The 16,057-nt window shown below is 29.5% G+C and overlaps 8 protein-coding genes across 8 annotated transcripts; 4 read left to right on the top strand and 4 right to left on the bottom strand.

Moving 5' to 3' along the window:
• Positions 1 to 487: 487 nt before the first annotated feature.
• Positions 488 to 853, bottom strand: SML1 (ribonucleotide reductase inhibiting protein SML1; the record flags this gene model as incomplete). The annotated part of the gene is made up of 1 exon (XM_011274093.1): positions 488 to 853. The coding sequence occupies one exon, from the start codon at positions 851 to 853 to the stop codon at positions 488 to 490; it is 366 nt and encodes a 121-aa protein (XP_011272395.1).
• A 1,083-nt stretch (positions 854 to 1,936) lies between these two features.
• CAR2 (ornithine-oxo-acid transaminase) lies at positions 1,937 to 3,208 on the top strand (the record flags this gene model as incomplete). Its single annotated transcript, XM_011274092.1, has 1 exon — positions 1,937 to 3,208. One exon carries the CDS (start codon positions 1,937 to 1,939, stop codon positions 3,206 to 3,208), a length of 1,272 nt encoding a protein of 423 aa, XP_011272394.1.
• A 1,529-nt stretch (positions 3,209 to 4,737) lies between these two features.
• Positions 4,738 to 5,742, top strand: GAP2 (type I glyceraldehyde-3-phosphate dehydrogenase; the record flags this gene model as incomplete). Its single annotated transcript, XM_011274091.1, has 1 exon — positions 4,738 to 5,742. One exon carries the CDS (start codon positions 4,738 to 4,740, stop codon positions 5,740 to 5,742), a length of 1,005 nt encoding a protein of 334 aa, XP_011272393.1.
• Positions 5,743 to 6,356: 614 nt separating this feature from the next.
• BN7_5326 (uncharacterized protein) lies at positions 6,357 to 7,658 on the top strand (the record flags this gene model as incomplete). Its single annotated transcript, XM_011274090.1, has 1 exon — positions 6,357 to 7,658. The coding sequence occupies one exon, from the start codon at positions 6,357 to 6,359 to the stop codon at positions 7,656 to 7,658; it is 1,302 nt and encodes a 433-aa protein (XP_011272392.1).
• Positions 7,659 to 7,921: 263 nt separating this feature from the next.
• On the bottom strand, positions 7,922 to 9,394 carry BN7_5325 (NAD-dependent succinate-semialdehyde dehydrogenase; the record flags this gene model as incomplete). The annotated part of the gene is made up of 1 exon (XM_011274089.1): positions 7,922 to 9,394. One exon carries the CDS (start codon positions 9,392 to 9,394, stop codon positions 7,922 to 7,924), a length of 1,473 nt encoding a protein of 490 aa, XP_011272391.1.
• Positions 9,395 to 9,846: 452 nt separating this feature from the next.
• Positions 9,847 to 13,068, bottom strand: PIM1 (ATP-dependent Lon protease PIM1; the record flags this gene model as incomplete). The annotated part of the gene is made up of 1 exon (XM_011274088.1): positions 9,847 to 13,068. The coding sequence occupies one exon, from the start codon at positions 13,066 to 13,068 to the stop codon at positions 9,847 to 9,849; it is 3,222 nt and encodes a 1,073-aa protein (XP_011272390.1).
• A 661-nt stretch (positions 13,069 to 13,729) lies between these two features.
• Positions 13,730 to 14,467, bottom strand: BN7_5323 (nuclear transcription factor Y subunit beta; the record flags this gene model as incomplete). The annotated part of the gene is made up of 1 exon (XM_011274087.1): positions 13,730 to 14,467. The coding sequence occupies one exon, from the start codon at positions 14,465 to 14,467 to the stop codon at positions 13,730 to 13,732; it is 738 nt and encodes a 245-aa protein (XP_011272389.1).
• Positions 14,468 to 14,988: 521 nt separating this feature from the next.
• On the top strand, positions 14,989 to 15,696 carry DPB4 (DNA polymerase epsilon noncatalytic subunit; the record flags this gene model as incomplete). The annotated part of the gene is made up of 2 exons (XM_011274086.1): positions 14,989 to 15,203; positions 15,267 to 15,696. 2 exons carry the CDS (start codon positions 14,989 to 14,991, stop codon positions 15,694 to 15,696), a joined length of 645 nt encoding a protein of 214 aa, XP_011272388.1.
• Positions 15,697 to 16,057: the final 361 nt, after the last annotated feature.

The following is a 16,057-nucleotide window of genomic DNA, read 5'->3' as shown; positions in this document are numbered from 1 at the left end:
CACAGAGCAGCACAGGAGCACACAGTAATCAAGATGAAAATCAGCAACACCAACAAACCACAGCCTAATGTCCTGGTATCCACTAATCCACCAAAACAACAGCCCCTATTAACTATAGGATAAAACAATTGAATTGAGAACAAAGCGTTTACTTTATTGTTTACTAATTTCTCTCATTTTTCTAAATTTTTGATTTTCTTTATGGAAGAATTAAAAAATTGAGTGTCCAAATCACAAAAAGATAAAAATGTTGATAAAATGAAGAAACAATGAAATGATAAAAGGTGTGATAAATGGTATAAATATGATAGTAATTAATAGTAATAGATATCACCATCTTCTTCTACGATGTCGGTTTCCTTCGTATCTCATTTATTTCATAATAACTAATAATATAATAAAACTAATATAATAAAACTGATATAATAATAACTTATAGTATAGTAAGAGCATATCTAAATACCTGCTATCGCAGGCATTCAGCTATTCAAAATTCAACACTTTCAAATCCTCTTTTAACACCAACTTGTCCAAAACTCTTATCATTACCCATCTTTTCATCAATATATTGTAATCTTTCTTCTAAATTAGATTCCCATTCATCAAGACTTGAACCAAATGAACTAGTATTTTCAGAAAGCATAGGAGGTTTAACTATATCAGAAGGTAATGGAACTCTTAAAGGTTTTTTATATTCTGGTATTGGTTGTTGTGATTGTAATTGTGGTTGATTTTGATATCCTTGATTGACAAAGTATCTTATTCTTGTTGGTACAACTTTTAGAGCTTCTTGATGTGGATATTGTTCTGATGATTGTAAAGTGTGGTTGAGTTGTCTCTTGACTTGTGACATATTGATTATTGTATTGTATTGTATTGTATAGTTACTTGTAGTTGTACTTGTTTAGTTGTAGTTCATTAATCGTCTGATTTTATTTAATTTCAGTTTTTTTTAATTGCGAATTTCCCTTTTAAGAAGAATTAAATACATAGGATCAAAAGTCATGTGACTAAGGCATATAATTGTAATTAATTGAATAAATTTGTTAGTAATGTATATTTTATTAATATATTATAATATTCTATGAAATTTAAGGTATTTAATGGTATATTTATTATTGTGTTTACATGGGTTTGAAATTTGGGAATTTCAAAATTCATAGATTTTATTAACCAATAATAATTTATTTTTACTTTAATTTTAAATAAATTTAAAAACAATAATTTTTTTTTCTTTGAAATCCACTTTTAATATATACTTTTGGATAGATATAGCTTACTAGTTTATATATATATATATTAATAATAGATCATCATAATACAATTATTAAAAGTTATAATTAATAGTTTATTGTTATGACTAATCCATGACTAAGCAGTATAACTATCAACTATACAATACAAGTAAATTCAACACAATTAATAAAAGTACAAAATATAATATACGAATATTTAGAGTTGAAGATTCTACATTATATACAATGGATTACTAGATCGTATCACTATAAACTGATTTCTACTATCACTACTACTACTACTACTACTTCCATATATTTACCCTACATAATTTCAACCCCATACTACAGATCATTATCACTAAATCATCAAATCATCAAATCATCAAATCATCAAAAACTAATTAAACGTCATTAATTAACACGCCGTTATAATTTAAACATGATAATAAAATGCCCTATGATCTTAAATCACATTAATTGAATTTAATTGGTTATTCTTTTAAACAATTTCATCATCTTTTTTTCAAATTCGCTTTATTTATCACTTAACTGAAATTTATTATTATGTTTTCCACTATGTACACTTTATAGCGATTAATGAACAACACAATTGACAACAAAAGATTATTATATAAACCATGAAATATCCTTAAATTATCAACAGTCAACAACTACTCATCAAAAAAGTTATCAACAAAATGTCACTCTCTTCACAACAATCAAAAGATTTGGAGTCTAAATACTCTGCACATAATTATCATCCATTACCAGTTGTATTCCATAAAGCCCAGGGGGCTCATGTTTGGGATCCAGAAGGTAATGAATACTTAGATTTCCTTAGTGCTTATTCTGCAGTTAACCAAGGTCATTGTCATCCAAAAATTATAAAAGCACTTACTGATCAAGCTCAAATTTTAACACTAAGTTCTCGTGCGTTTCATAATGATAAATTTTCAGAATTTGCCAAATTTATTACAGATTATTTCCAATATGAAATGGTATTACCAATGAATACTGGTGTTGAAGCTGTGGAAACTGGTATTAAATTAGCAAGAAGATGGGGTTATATCAAGAAAGGTATCCCAAATAATGAAGCTATTATCCTTAGTGCTTCAAATAATTTCCATGGTAGAACTCTTGGTGTTATTTCAATGAGTACTGATCCGGATGCTACTACAAAATTTGGTCCTTTTTTACCAAAAACTGGTCCATTGATACCAGGTACTGATGATAAGCTCTTGAGATATGGTGTTATTGAAGATGTTGAATTGGCATTCCAAAATGCAGGTGATAAAATTTCTGCTATCTTATTAGAACCAATCCAAGGTGAAGCTGGTATTGTTGTACCACCAAAAGACTACTTTACCCAAGTTCAAAAACTTTGTAAACAATATAATGTCTTGCTTATTGCTGATGAAATTCAAACTGGTATTGCAAGAACAGGAAAATTATTATGTTATGAACATTATCCAGAAGTTAAACCTGATATTGTCCTTTTAGGTAAAGCTATTTCAGGTGGTGTATTACCAGTTAGTGCTGTTTTATCATCAAGGGAAATTATGTTAACTTTAGAACCAGGTTCTCATGGTTCAACATATGGTGGTAATCCTCTAAGTTCAGCAGTTGCAATTGCAGCATTAAAAGTGGTTCAAGAAGAAAATTTAGTATCAAGAGCAGAATCATTAGGTTCATTTTTCAAAAAAGAGTTAATTAAATTACAATCAAAATTTCCTAATGTGATTACAGAAGTTCGTGGTGTTGGTTTATTAACAGCTATTGTAATTGATCCAAAGGGAACAGGGGGGAAAACTGCATGGGATTTATGTCTTTTAATGAAGGATTTTGGAGTTTTAGCTAAACCTACTCATGATGATATTATTAGATTGGCTCCTCCTTTGGTTATAAGTGAAGAAGATTTATTGAAAGGTGTTGAAGGTATTGAAAAGGGGTTGGAGAAATTGATAAAATAGACGAACAGCGGTTTACCGCTGTGAGACTGATTTAATATTGTGCTTTTTTATTTTATCTTGTTTTTAGCTAGTTTCAATTCTTTTATATATAATAAAAAGTATTATTCATTGAATCAAATTGTAGATTATAATATAATAATTGAACTCAATTAATAAATTATATCATCAACAGCAAAATTTAACCAAATGAAATCAAAATAACCAGCTTTAAATATAGTATAAAACATCATAAGAATAATAATATGAAAATATTAACTTTGAATGGCTTTCATCAATCAATGCCTTTTTTTCACCAAATTTGATTAATAACCGCCATGGTATATATAACCGATGAACCCCATACCCAAAGCCCTTAAGACATAAAGATCAAGGATAAATAAGGATAAGATAAATATTTAAATATTGCAGAGTATATATTGGTATTTGTATTTGAATTGTTTTGTTTTGTTTTGTTTTGATTTAATCAGATCATAATGGAATAAATCGGATAATTCATAGTATCATAGTTAAGGTTTGAAGGATGAAAAACCACACCAAATTATAACTTGTTGAAAATGATATAAATTGAATATATTGATTCTTGAATAACAATTGAATTAAGATTATAATATTATAATATTAAATTGAATTGATAATTTATAATTGATAATGATTTAAACTTTTGATTATAAATTGATTAAAACCCATGTCATCTAGTATATAATAACAATGACCATAACTATAATAATTAGTACCCATCAATTACTAATACCATAACATACTATACCATATACCATAATATACTATAGTCTATACGTCTATACCATATATTATAACATTGTATTTCCTAATCAAACTTTCATCTGATGTTTTATCAACCTTTGTAAACTTTGATCAACTGTTTGTCTGTTTGTCAACTGATGATTGGAACCACATGATTATATGCAAAGCAATAAAACAACAAACAACAACAACTTTACCCAGTGGTACCTACATACAATTGACCCATAGTAAACTAATAACTCATAACACAATAAAGCATCTGATCTTAATGTACTACTAAATACTAAACTGATGATAATTACTTTTGTTGTAATGTTTGTCATCACTTTGATCATCACGAGCATCACCGGACCGTTAATTACCAACAATCTCAATTGTACAACATAGTGTTAAAACAGGATAACTTGATGATTATATGTGATATTAAGTTCAAACAAGTACCAATAAATAGATAATTAATAGCTCTATAATATATCATTTAATTGAATTAATATCAATAGTTGTTGTTTAATTATCCCTAGTTTTCTGGTTAAAGTTACACCATCAGATGGTTCACCACCAATGTTGTTCAAACCATTTCCACTCAACTGACGTTTCAAGAACATCACCTGAAAAAAAAAAATTCATCACACATTGGGAGAAATTGGGAGAATTGTATATAAGGAGTTGAAATCGCTAATATTTTTATACTTCTACTCACTTGTTTTAATTCTACATCAGTATTTTATAATACAAAAACAAACAAACAAACAAATAATTAATTAACAATGGCTATCACAGTTGGTATTAACGGTTTCGGTCGTATTGGTCGTTTAGTCCTAAGAATTGCTCTTTCAAGAAAAGATATTCAAATTGTTGCAATTAATGATCCATTCATTGCACCAGAATATGCTTCATATATGTTTAAATATGATTCTACTCATGGTCGTTATTCAGGTGAAGTTTCTCATGAAGGTGAAAACATTGTTATTGATGGTAAAAAAATCAGAGTTTATCAAGAACGTGATCCAGTTAATATCCCATGGGGTAAAGATGGTGTTGATTATGTTATTGATTCAACTGGTGTTTTTAAAGAATTAGATTCTGCTCAAAAACATATTGATGCCGGTGCTAAAAAAGTTGTTATTACTGCTCCATCATCAACTGCTCCAATGTTTGTTGTTGGTGTTAATGAAGATAAATATACTCCAGATTTAAACATTATTTCAAATGCTTCATGTACAACAAATTGTTTAGCTCCATTAGCTAAAATTATTAACAATAAATTTGGTATTGAAGAAGGTTTAATGACTACTGTTCATTCAATTACTGCTACTCAAAAAACTGTTGATGGTCCATCTCATAAAGATTGGAGAGGTGGTCGTACTGCTTCAGGTAATATTATTCCATCATCAACTGGTGCTGCTAAAGCTGTTGGTAAAGTTATTCCAGAATTGGCTGGTAAATTAACTGGTATGTCTTTAAGAGTTCCAACTGTTGATGTTTCAGTTGTTGATTTAACTGTTAAATTATTAAAAGATGCCACTTATGATGAAATTAAAGCTGCTGTTAAAGAAGCTGCTGAAGGTCCATTAAAAGGTGTTGTTGGTTATACTGAAGATCAAGTTGTTTCTTCAGATTTCTTAACTGATAACAGATCATCAATTTTTGATGCTGAAGCTGGTATTTGGTTATCACCAAGATTTGTTAAATTAATTGCTTGGTATGATAATGAATATGGTTACTCTACCAGAGTTGTTGATTTATTAGAATACGTTGCTTCAAAGAACTAAGAGTAGAACGAAAGCTTTAGCTTGAGTTCTTTAACCTAGTTGTTAATTGAACAAGTATCTAACATGATTATATATTATGAATAAATGAAAATGAGATAATTAATTGTTTTATTAGTAGAATATGAGTATATTATATTAAATTCACGTGATTATTACATAATCAATTATCACGTGGGTGTTTATTTCCCTTTTTCGTCCCTATAAAAACGTTTTTCCGTGAGAATGTGAGAATTTCTGATTAGCTTGGTTATATAGGGTTTATCAACGCTTATGGAAAAATTATAAATTTACTTAATAATAATCCAATTTCCAAAAGAAAAACACTAAAACATAGCCACAAGTCACAAGAATTTAATAACAGTGATACAAATAGGTCATAATATATTACCATATTACGTAGTTAACAGTTGTTTTTCATTGCTATCAATCGCGTACAAAAACTGATAAGCTCATGAGAATCTTGGTTTTTTTTAATTTTGCGCCATGTTAATTTCTAATTTGCATACACCGAAAATCTAAAAACCACACTGATTTTTAGTATATAAGATCAAAAGAATTGCCACTTTCAACAAAACCATAGAACTCAAACTATTACCACTGCTATTGTTCAATTTATGACTCAGTTATCATTTAGTCAGATCTCTTTCCTAACTTTCCAAGCTGTGGTTCAAGTTATTATTGTATGTTTTGCAGGATTTTGGGCTGCAAAAACTGGATTATTAAATAAAAATGCTCAAAAAATTGTTAGTGTATTAAATGTTGATTTATTTACTCCAGCTTTAATTTTTAGTAAATTAGCAAAATCATTGTCCTTAAAGAAATTATTAGAAATTATTGTTATACCTATTTTTTATGCAATTTCTACAGGGATTAGTTATATTGTTTCCCTAATAGTTTCAAAATTTTTTAAATTTGATGAATATGAATCAAATTTTGTTATTGCAATGAGTGTTTTTGGTAATTCAAATTCTTTACCAGTCTCATTAACAGTTGCATTATCTTATACTTTACCAAATTTAGAATGGTCAGATGTTGATAATGATTCACCAGATCAAATTGCTGCAAGAGGTATCTTATACTTGTTAATTTTCCAACAAATTGGTCAAGTTTTAAGATGGTCTTGGGGTTATAACACTTTATTGAAAAGGAAACCAACTCCTTTAAATTCTTATACTGTTGATGTTGAAGATAGATCTCAAAGGTTTCCAACTCCTGGTTCAAGTGATTCTGATTATTCAAAATCAAGTCCTGCAGATCATTTATTATCAATAGAACCAAATTATGATGAATCAATTGAAAGAGCAAATTATAATGATTATTATGAAGAAACTTCCCTATTAAAGAAAACATGGTTTAAACTATCTCAATTCTGGTCTAATTTCCTAAGTTTTATGAATCCTCCATTATATTCAATGATTGCTTCAGTTATCGTGGCATCAATCCAACCAATTCAAAAAGCTTTATTCATTGATGATGGATTTTGGCATAATACTATAGCAGAAGCTATAATTCAATTAGGTTCAGTTTCAATCCCATTGATTCTTATAGTCCTAGGCTCAAATTTATATCCATCATCAGATATCCCACCCGCATCTCAAAACTATAAAAAAATCGTATTTGCCTCACTCATATCAAGAATGATTATACCACCAATCATATTATTACCAATTATAGCCATAGTGGTTAAATTTTTACAAATTTCTATAATTGATGATCCAATTTTCCTCGTGGTGGCATTTATATTAACTATTTCTCCACCGGCTATTCAATTATCACAAATTTGTCAATTGAATGAAATTTTTGAACAAGAAATGGCTGGGGTTTTGTTTTGGGGGTATGTTGTATTGACTTTACCAACTACTATTGTTACTGTTAGTTGTGCTTTAAGAGTTTTAGAATGGGCTGTGCCGTCATAGATGATAATCTGATGTAATTTCGAAGAAATTATATCTGATTATTATTGTATTCAATCAATAGGTGATATACATGGAATTTTATAGAGGTTTGTATATATCATAAGTATACATTTTAGTATAAACAATATGTAAATTAATGAATGAAATCAAAAAGACAAAAAAGATTGAAATTATACCAGATAATTTCAGATATCATGATAAATTGATATTGATGGATATTAACTCCCTCTGATAACTCCCTAACGGTCGTTATCATCGGTCGCTCAGCCCAAAACCAATGATTTAATAACTGTATAATCTTCAATACCATATTTACTACCTTCTCTACCAAATCCACTTTTTTTAACACCACCAAATGGTAAAGCAGCTTCACTCAGGGCACCAGTATTAATACCAATCATACCAATTTCTAAATCTTCAGAAATTTTAAATAATTTATTAATATCCTGGGTATAATAATATCCTGCAAGACCAACATCAATTTTATTATTCCAATTAATAACTTGTTCCTCTGAGGAAAATGGTATGAATGGTGCAATTGGTCCAAAAATTTCTTCTTCCCAAATATCCATATTTTCTTTTAGGTTTGTCAAGATTGTTGGTTGGAAAAAATTACCTGATGAAAGAGGACCTTGTGTAATTGGAGACCCACCAATTTCAATTTTGGCACCTTTTGAAACTGCATCTTTAACTAATTCATCCATTTTCTGAACAGCAGCTTTATTAATTAATGGACCATGTGTAGTATCTGAATCATAACCTTTACCTAATTTAAAACCTTTAACAATTTCTAAAGCTTTGGATAAAAATTCATCATATATGGATTCATGAACAAATATTCTATTTGCACAAACACAAGTTTGTCCACTTTGTCTAAATTTACAAATTTTTAAACCTTCTAAAGCTTTATCTAAATCTGCATCCTGGAAAACAATAAAAGGGGCATTCCCACCTAATTCAAAACTTGCTTTTTTCAAAGTTGATGCAGCATGACTTTGTAAAGTTTTACCAACCCCTGTTGAACCTGTAAATGAAATTTTTTTAATTTTGGGATGTTCACAAACTAATTTCCCAATTTTACTTGAAGAATTTGTTGGTAAAACATTAACAACCCCCTTGGGAATACCAGCTTCAGTATGACCCAAGTATGCAATTGCACTTGCAGTTAATGGTGTAGCACTAGCAGGTTTAATAATTGAAGTACAACCAGCTGCTAAAGCTGCACCTAATTTTCTTGTAATCATTGCAGCTGGGAAATTCCATGGTGTTAAAATACCAACAACACCAATTGGTTGACGAAGGGTTAAGATTTTTTTATTGGAAATACCTGATTGAATAACATCTCCATACATTCTTGGTGCTTCTTCTGCATACCATTGGAAAAATGATGCTGCACTTGTAATTTCTCCAATACATTCATTATATGGTTTACCATTTTCATGACATAAAATTTTGGCAAGATCTTCTTTATGATTAATCATTGAATGGTATAATTTGTTCAACATATTTGAACGATCTCTTGGATTTGTCTTTTTGAAAGATTGGAAAGTATCATAAGCAATATCAATTGCATTATTATAATCATCTTCATTTGCTATTGAAACTTTTAATAATTCTTGATTTGTTGAAGGATCTAAAACTGGGAATTCTTGATTTGTAGAACCTGAAACCCATTCACCATTGATGAATAGTTTAGTTTGGATTAAATCTTGGTTTGATAATTTGATAATTGACATTTTATTATATGTTGAGTGGTGTCTACTAAACAATTTTAAATTTCTATAAAACATGATTATGTCCCAATATTTATATACTGATAATGAATTCTCAATTGAATGATTCAACCGGTATCAGTATCCTTGATTGAAACTTATTGTTCATTATTCCACCTAATTGAAATAAATAGCTTAACTTCATTGTATGTGTTTTTTTGCTGTTTTTGATCAATTGCACTTACTCAGCTATACTTATACGTTTTATATGGGGTAAAAATTAACTGCTAAAACTTTCTTCATAGGAAATTTTTTGTTCCGCGCGGAAAGTTGATTTTATTTGATTTTAACGGGTGTTCTTCAAGTCATGAAAGAACTTGTTATTGGCTGAATCACGAATAAAATGTGCTATAACTACTATATTATATCAGTAATTGATCAATTCATTATACTATATACATATTTAAACATTTCATTCATTTATCAGCTTTAACTGGTGCTTCATTTGGGACATCTTTAAATAAATCTTCAAATATTTGTGAATAATTATCAACAAATAATGGATTAAAATCCTTCTTCAGTTTTTCATCTAAATCTTCAAAATCATTTTCATTATTTTTTGGTAAATAAACTCTTGATATACCATTTCTTTGTGCTGCAATTAATTTTTCTTTTAATCCTCCAATTCTTAATACTTTACCTGTTAATGTAATTTCACCAGTCATGGCAATTGCAGGTAATGGTTTATTTAATGCTAATGAAATTAATGCAGTAGTCATAGTAATACCTGCTGATGGACCATCTTTTGGTATAGCACCTTCTGGACAATGAACATAAATATTATGATTTTTGAAAAATTCATTTTTAACATATTTTTTAGCAACTGCAAATGAAACATTTGAACTTTCTTTCATAACATCACCTAATTGACCGGTAACTTTTAATTCACCACCTTTTTCACTTGGTTCACTTGAACTTTCAACATATAATGAAGTACCTCCAATTGATGTCCATGCTAAACCCATAATAACACCTGGTGGTGTAGTTTCATATAAACGATCACTTGTATAAATTGGTGGTCCAATATAATCTTTTAATGTAGTTGGTGTAATTTCTAATGCAAAATCTTTTGGTAATTCAACAGTTTCCACAGGAATATCTTCCTTTTTAACAGCTTCTCTATCAGATTTTGGTTCACGATGATCGATATTTGGTTTAATTTCTTCTTCTGGAGTTTTATTACCACCTTCAGTTTTTTCAACAAAATCTGTAACTGCTTTAAAAGCAGCTTTTCTATAAACTTTTTCAACCAATTGTTTTAATCTTCTAACACCATTTTCCTTAGCATATTGTCTAACAATATTATCAACAGTTTCATCTGCAATTGTAACATTTGCATCACCAAGACCTGATTCATTCTTTGCTTGAGGAATTAAATAATTCTTAGCAATTTCAACTTTTTCTTCAGAAACATAACCTGGAATTTCAATAACTTCCATACGATCTAATAAAGGTCTTGGTATAGTATCTAAAGTATTTGCTGTACAAACAAATAATGCCTTGGATAAATCAATTGGGAAATCCATATATTGATCCAAAAATTCATTATTTTGTTCAGGATCTAATAATTCTAATAATGCAGCTGATGGATCACCATTAAACCCGGAATGATTACCAATCTTATCAATTTCATCAATTAAAATCATTGGATTCATTGTATGAGTTTTCTTTAAAGCTTGAATAATACGACCTGGCATTGCACCAACATAAGTTCTTCTATGACCTTTAATTTCTGAAACATCAGTTAACCCACCAACAGAAATTCTGAAAAAATTTCTATTCAATGCTCTTGCAATAGATTTACCAATTGAAGTTTTACCAACACCTGGAGGACCAACAAAACAAATAATTTTACCTTTAACAGTACCTAATAATTTGGCAATTGCAATAAATTCTAAAATACGATCTTTAACATCTTTTAAACCATAATGATCTTCTTCCAAAATTCTTTTAGCATCTGAAATATTAAAAGTTTCTGGTGTATAATTACCAAATGGAACATGAGAAATCCAATCTAAATAATTTCTTGTAACACCAAATTCTGACATATGAGGTTCTAAAGTTTGTAATTTTGTCATTTCATCATCAATAATTTTTTGAACACTTTCTGGAATTACATAATCTTTCATTCTTTCAGTTATGGTATCAATAACTTTTTGACGTCCATCATCCATACCTAATTCTTTCTTGATTTGTTTTAATTTTTCCATCAAGACATATTCTTGTTGCTTTTTAGTGATTTTTGCTTCAACATCTTTAACAATTTTATCATATAATTGAACTTGTAAAACTTCTCTTTTCAATAATGTTAAAGCTTTTTCTAATCTTTTTTCAATATTTAATTCATCCAAAACTTCTTGAATTTCATCAACTTTACCAACACATAATGAAGCTGCAAAATCTGCTAATTCACCTGCATTGTCATAAACTGAACCACCATCACGATCACTAAAGACAGTTAATTGTTCTTTAATATGATGATTATATTGGGCAGCATCTTTGAAAACTCTTAAGATTTCACTTGATAATGCATTAACAACAGCTGAATTTTTATCAAAAGGTTCAGATTTTAATAATGAAACATTAACTCTTGAAACTTCATATTCTTGTAAAAATTCAACTGGATTATATTCAGATTCTTCATCAATTTTTTTAATTAATCTTTCTTCTTTTTCACTTTGAACTTCTTGAGTTTCTAATGATTTACCTTCATCAATTAATTCTTGTTCAACTTCTTTTTCTAATTTTTCTTTATCTAAAGTTTCATCAGTTATAACTTCACCTAATGCTTGTTTTGGAATAACTTCATCAACTGAAATTCTTGAATGAGGATAAACAACAATTGTCATACCATCATTACCATAAGTATCTTTAACCATATGACATGATGTAATTTGTGCAAAAACACCCGTGGAGAAAATTTCATCTTTATTATTAATTAAATCACTATCAGCATCTTCTTTCTTAAATGCAAACACACCAATATATGGTTTATTTTCATCAACTAATCTATTAACAGCTTTGATAACTTGTGGGTCATTAATTCTAACAGCTTTATATAAACCTGGGAATAATGGACGTTGAGTAATTGGAACTGCAAGAACTTGTGGATAAATTTCTGGACTATATTCTACTTTAATTGTTTTACGTTTAGCATTACCATCATCACTTCCATCTGGATTTTCACCATCATTACCTGATGAAGAAGAACTTGAACCACCAGCAGCACTAGTTGCACTTGATTCATTAGATTTTTCTGAAATGTTATTATTATTTTCTTGTTTTGAAGTTGGAGTTTCTCTTTTCTTCTTCTTTCTTTCAGGTTTTTCATCTTTCTTAGATGGTTGTTCTTTATCAGATTTATCTTGTTCTTCATTTGTTTCATTTGATTTGGATTTGTCATCTTCTTTTAAAATCAATTGTTCATTTAATAATTCATTAATAGATTCCATATCTGGGGCTTGAGAATTCACTCTCACAGATAATGGATTAATTTTGGACATGAAATGGGAATCCTTGACGATATCATTATAAGAAACTTTTGAAGCATATCTAAGTGATAATTTAGTGGTTTTGTTAAATGTTATCCGTTGATTCACACTTAAAAGTGGTCTTAAACAGCTTTTTGAACGTAGCATGGTGTCAATGGAGGAATATTCAAAAGAGCACCAATATCAGAATTCAACTAGCAATTCAATAGCAGATGTTTTGGGTTGTGAGTTGGCCCTTGGTTACTTGGATTTGCTGGAATTGTTGGAATTGTTGATTGAAAGTGGCGACCACCTACTTCACCACCGATCTCGATTCTCCAGAAATCATCACGACTCAGGGGTGTCCGGATGTCCTCCGAAGATAACCTTAATCATTATGATTCATTTATTGACTTTATCAGTATGGGAAGGTTGGTTGAGAGAAATGTACCTAATAGCTTGTCATTAACGGTACTGGTGATGAAAGGGTTTACCCATTTCTCTTTTAAACGGTGTAAATAGCTCCATATTTGGGATAGACGTCAACAAGTACAATACCATAAGTACAAAAGATTTAAAACAAAACTTGATTATAAATATATTATAGTACACTGAATATATATATATACAAAGAAACAGACTCAAAAACCATCAAGTGTTATAGACTCTGACCATTTATACTCCTCTTAAAATTATTAACATTAGTTAAACACACACAAACTGGACATATCACATAAAAGTTGAAAACCATAATTTCAAATCAATAAATCAAAATGAAATATTATCTTTATTGAAGGGATTGAAACGAAAACAGGCTTCTATATTATTTTCAATAGTGTTCATTAGTATACTCATACAATACACCATCTTCACCTTCAGTTTTCATCCCATTTGGATTATAATGATCTGTACTAACATGCGTACTTGCTTCTTCACTATTATCATCTAACGAATTTTGTTGATGATGTTCTTCTAATGATAATAATTCATCTTCATCAACATTCCCATTCATTGAATTTAATAAATCATGATGCATATGATTTCCAATATCTAATTCATCTTCACCATGTAATGGAATATTTGTAATTTCTCTTTCTAATTGTTGTTGTTCTTCATAAGATCCTGATAATCCATTTTGTTGGTTATTTTGTTCTTTTGGCCTCTTGGTTTCACCACGTTCTTGTTTTAAAGCTTGTTGTTCTCTATATTTAGCAAGATAAATTTTTAAAATTTCTGAATAATTTTCAAATCCTAAACTTGACATTGCAAATAATATATCTTCACCATTAATAGTTTTTCTCTTTTCTGATAAACATTTATCACTTGATTCACTCGTTATAAAAGAAATGAATTCAGATACACATTCTTGCATACATTCTTTTGCATCTTTAGAAACTTTAGCAGTTGTTGGTAATGTATTCTTCATTAATCTTGCAACATTTGCAATAGGTAGCCATCTATCTTGTTCTCTTAATTCTATTTCTTTATGTTCTTTCTCAGTTAATGGTGGTAATGAGCTGTTATTCACACTACTTTCTCCACTGTTATTATTATTCTCCAGATTCATATTTAGATTATTTTATATTTGTTATATGTGTGATGATATTGTGGGTACAATTGATTTCTCCAGCTTAAAAAATGAATTAGCCAATAATAAACAAGTATTTAACCCCAGAAAAATATAATTATATGACTTGAAGTGTGTATAATCTAACAATATCAAAGTCAACAGCTTGAAATTCCCTTATAATTATTGTTATAATGAGTTACTACTCAAGTGAAGATTTATTAAATTTTACTGTACTTTGTTGATTACATTTCTTTCGCTTCGATTAGTTATTTTTTCTGGGAAAACGAGGAAAGTGAAAATAATTATGCAAATTGGCACTATATTACCGTAAATAGTAATTAGTGGCATAAATCAGAGAGCTATTACCAAGTTGGGAAAGTTTGGCGTAAACTCAGATATAATCGCGACATTTTGTAAAAATCAACGCGTTTTCAGAATTTTAATATAAAGATTTTGACATGAACAATTAATTAATAAGTAGTTAGTTGTTCAAATATAGATAGATCATTAAAATCAATATGCCACCAAAAGGATGGAGAAAAAGTGCTGATGGGTCATACCCGGTTCCTTCAAAGGAAAGAGATATGATCTCTGTGGATGATATACTGTTCCCAAAAGCCACCGTGAATAGATTAGCTAGAGCTATATTATCAGAAGGTGGAATCATTTCAAAAGATAGTTCAAGTGCTATACAGAGAAGTGCTACAGTATTTGTGAACTACCTTTTGGTTCAGTAAGTCATATGTCTTGTGGTGTTGAACTGAATTGAATACTAACATTTCAATCATAGTGCTAGAGAACATGCAAAAAAATTCGATAGAAGAACGATAGGACCTCAAGATATTACCAATGCTTTAGTTACAGCTGAATTTTCTTCATTTTTACCAACGGTTAAACAAGAATTAGATACTTTCCAAGCTAATAAAGATGCCATTAAACAAAAGAGAAAAGAAGCCAAAGAAAAAGAAGCATCCAGTACAACAGCAACAACATCTACAGGAAATGATACCATTGATGAGAATGATAAAGAAACCAATGAAACAAATGACAAAGAAGAAACAAATGAAGATGGAAAAGCCGAAGAAGACGAAGATGATAGTGTGGAACCAATAGATCAAGATGAATTCGAACAACCAGTCTCCAAGAAGATCAAGTCCTTAGCAACCACTGACAATGCTTCTAGAGAAGCCACTGTGAGTGAACCAGAGACAGAAGTCAATGAATAAGTAACGAAGATAATGTACAATAGATTAAAAAATTGGTTGTTGAAGTTTGTAGTAAATCTGGGAAACGCGGTCCTCTATATAATAAAATAAAACTGAGGAGATTTCAAGAAAACATAACAGAGGCAAAAACAATCAATTTGGAATTGGAGAAATCAACACAGCGGTTAACTTGGTTTGATTTAAAAGGAAGGATCATGTTCATTGTTTTGAGCCTCTGCCAAAGAGAAAGTTTGTTAGAGCTGCTTATTGTTTAGTATTGGTGGGTGTGTTGGGTATAAGTTAGTTGTTGTTTGTGCTTTTTTTGTGACACAAAATTGAATTTCACCACCTATTAGAGACATTTGGAGAAAAACCAGTCCAA

Source organism: Wickerhamomyces ciferrii, contig 00208 (assembly GCF_000313485.1).
Source record: "Wickerhamomyces ciferrii WGS project CAIF00000000 data, strain NRRL Y-1031 F-60-10, contig 00208, whole genome shotgun sequence".
Lineage (NCBI taxonomy): Eukaryota > Fungi > Ascomycota > Saccharomycetes > Phaffomycetales > Wickerhamomycetaceae > Hansenula > Hansenula ciferrii.
Note: the sequence above shows the minus strand (reverse complement) of the source record. Positions and strands in the feature narration are given on the sequence as shown.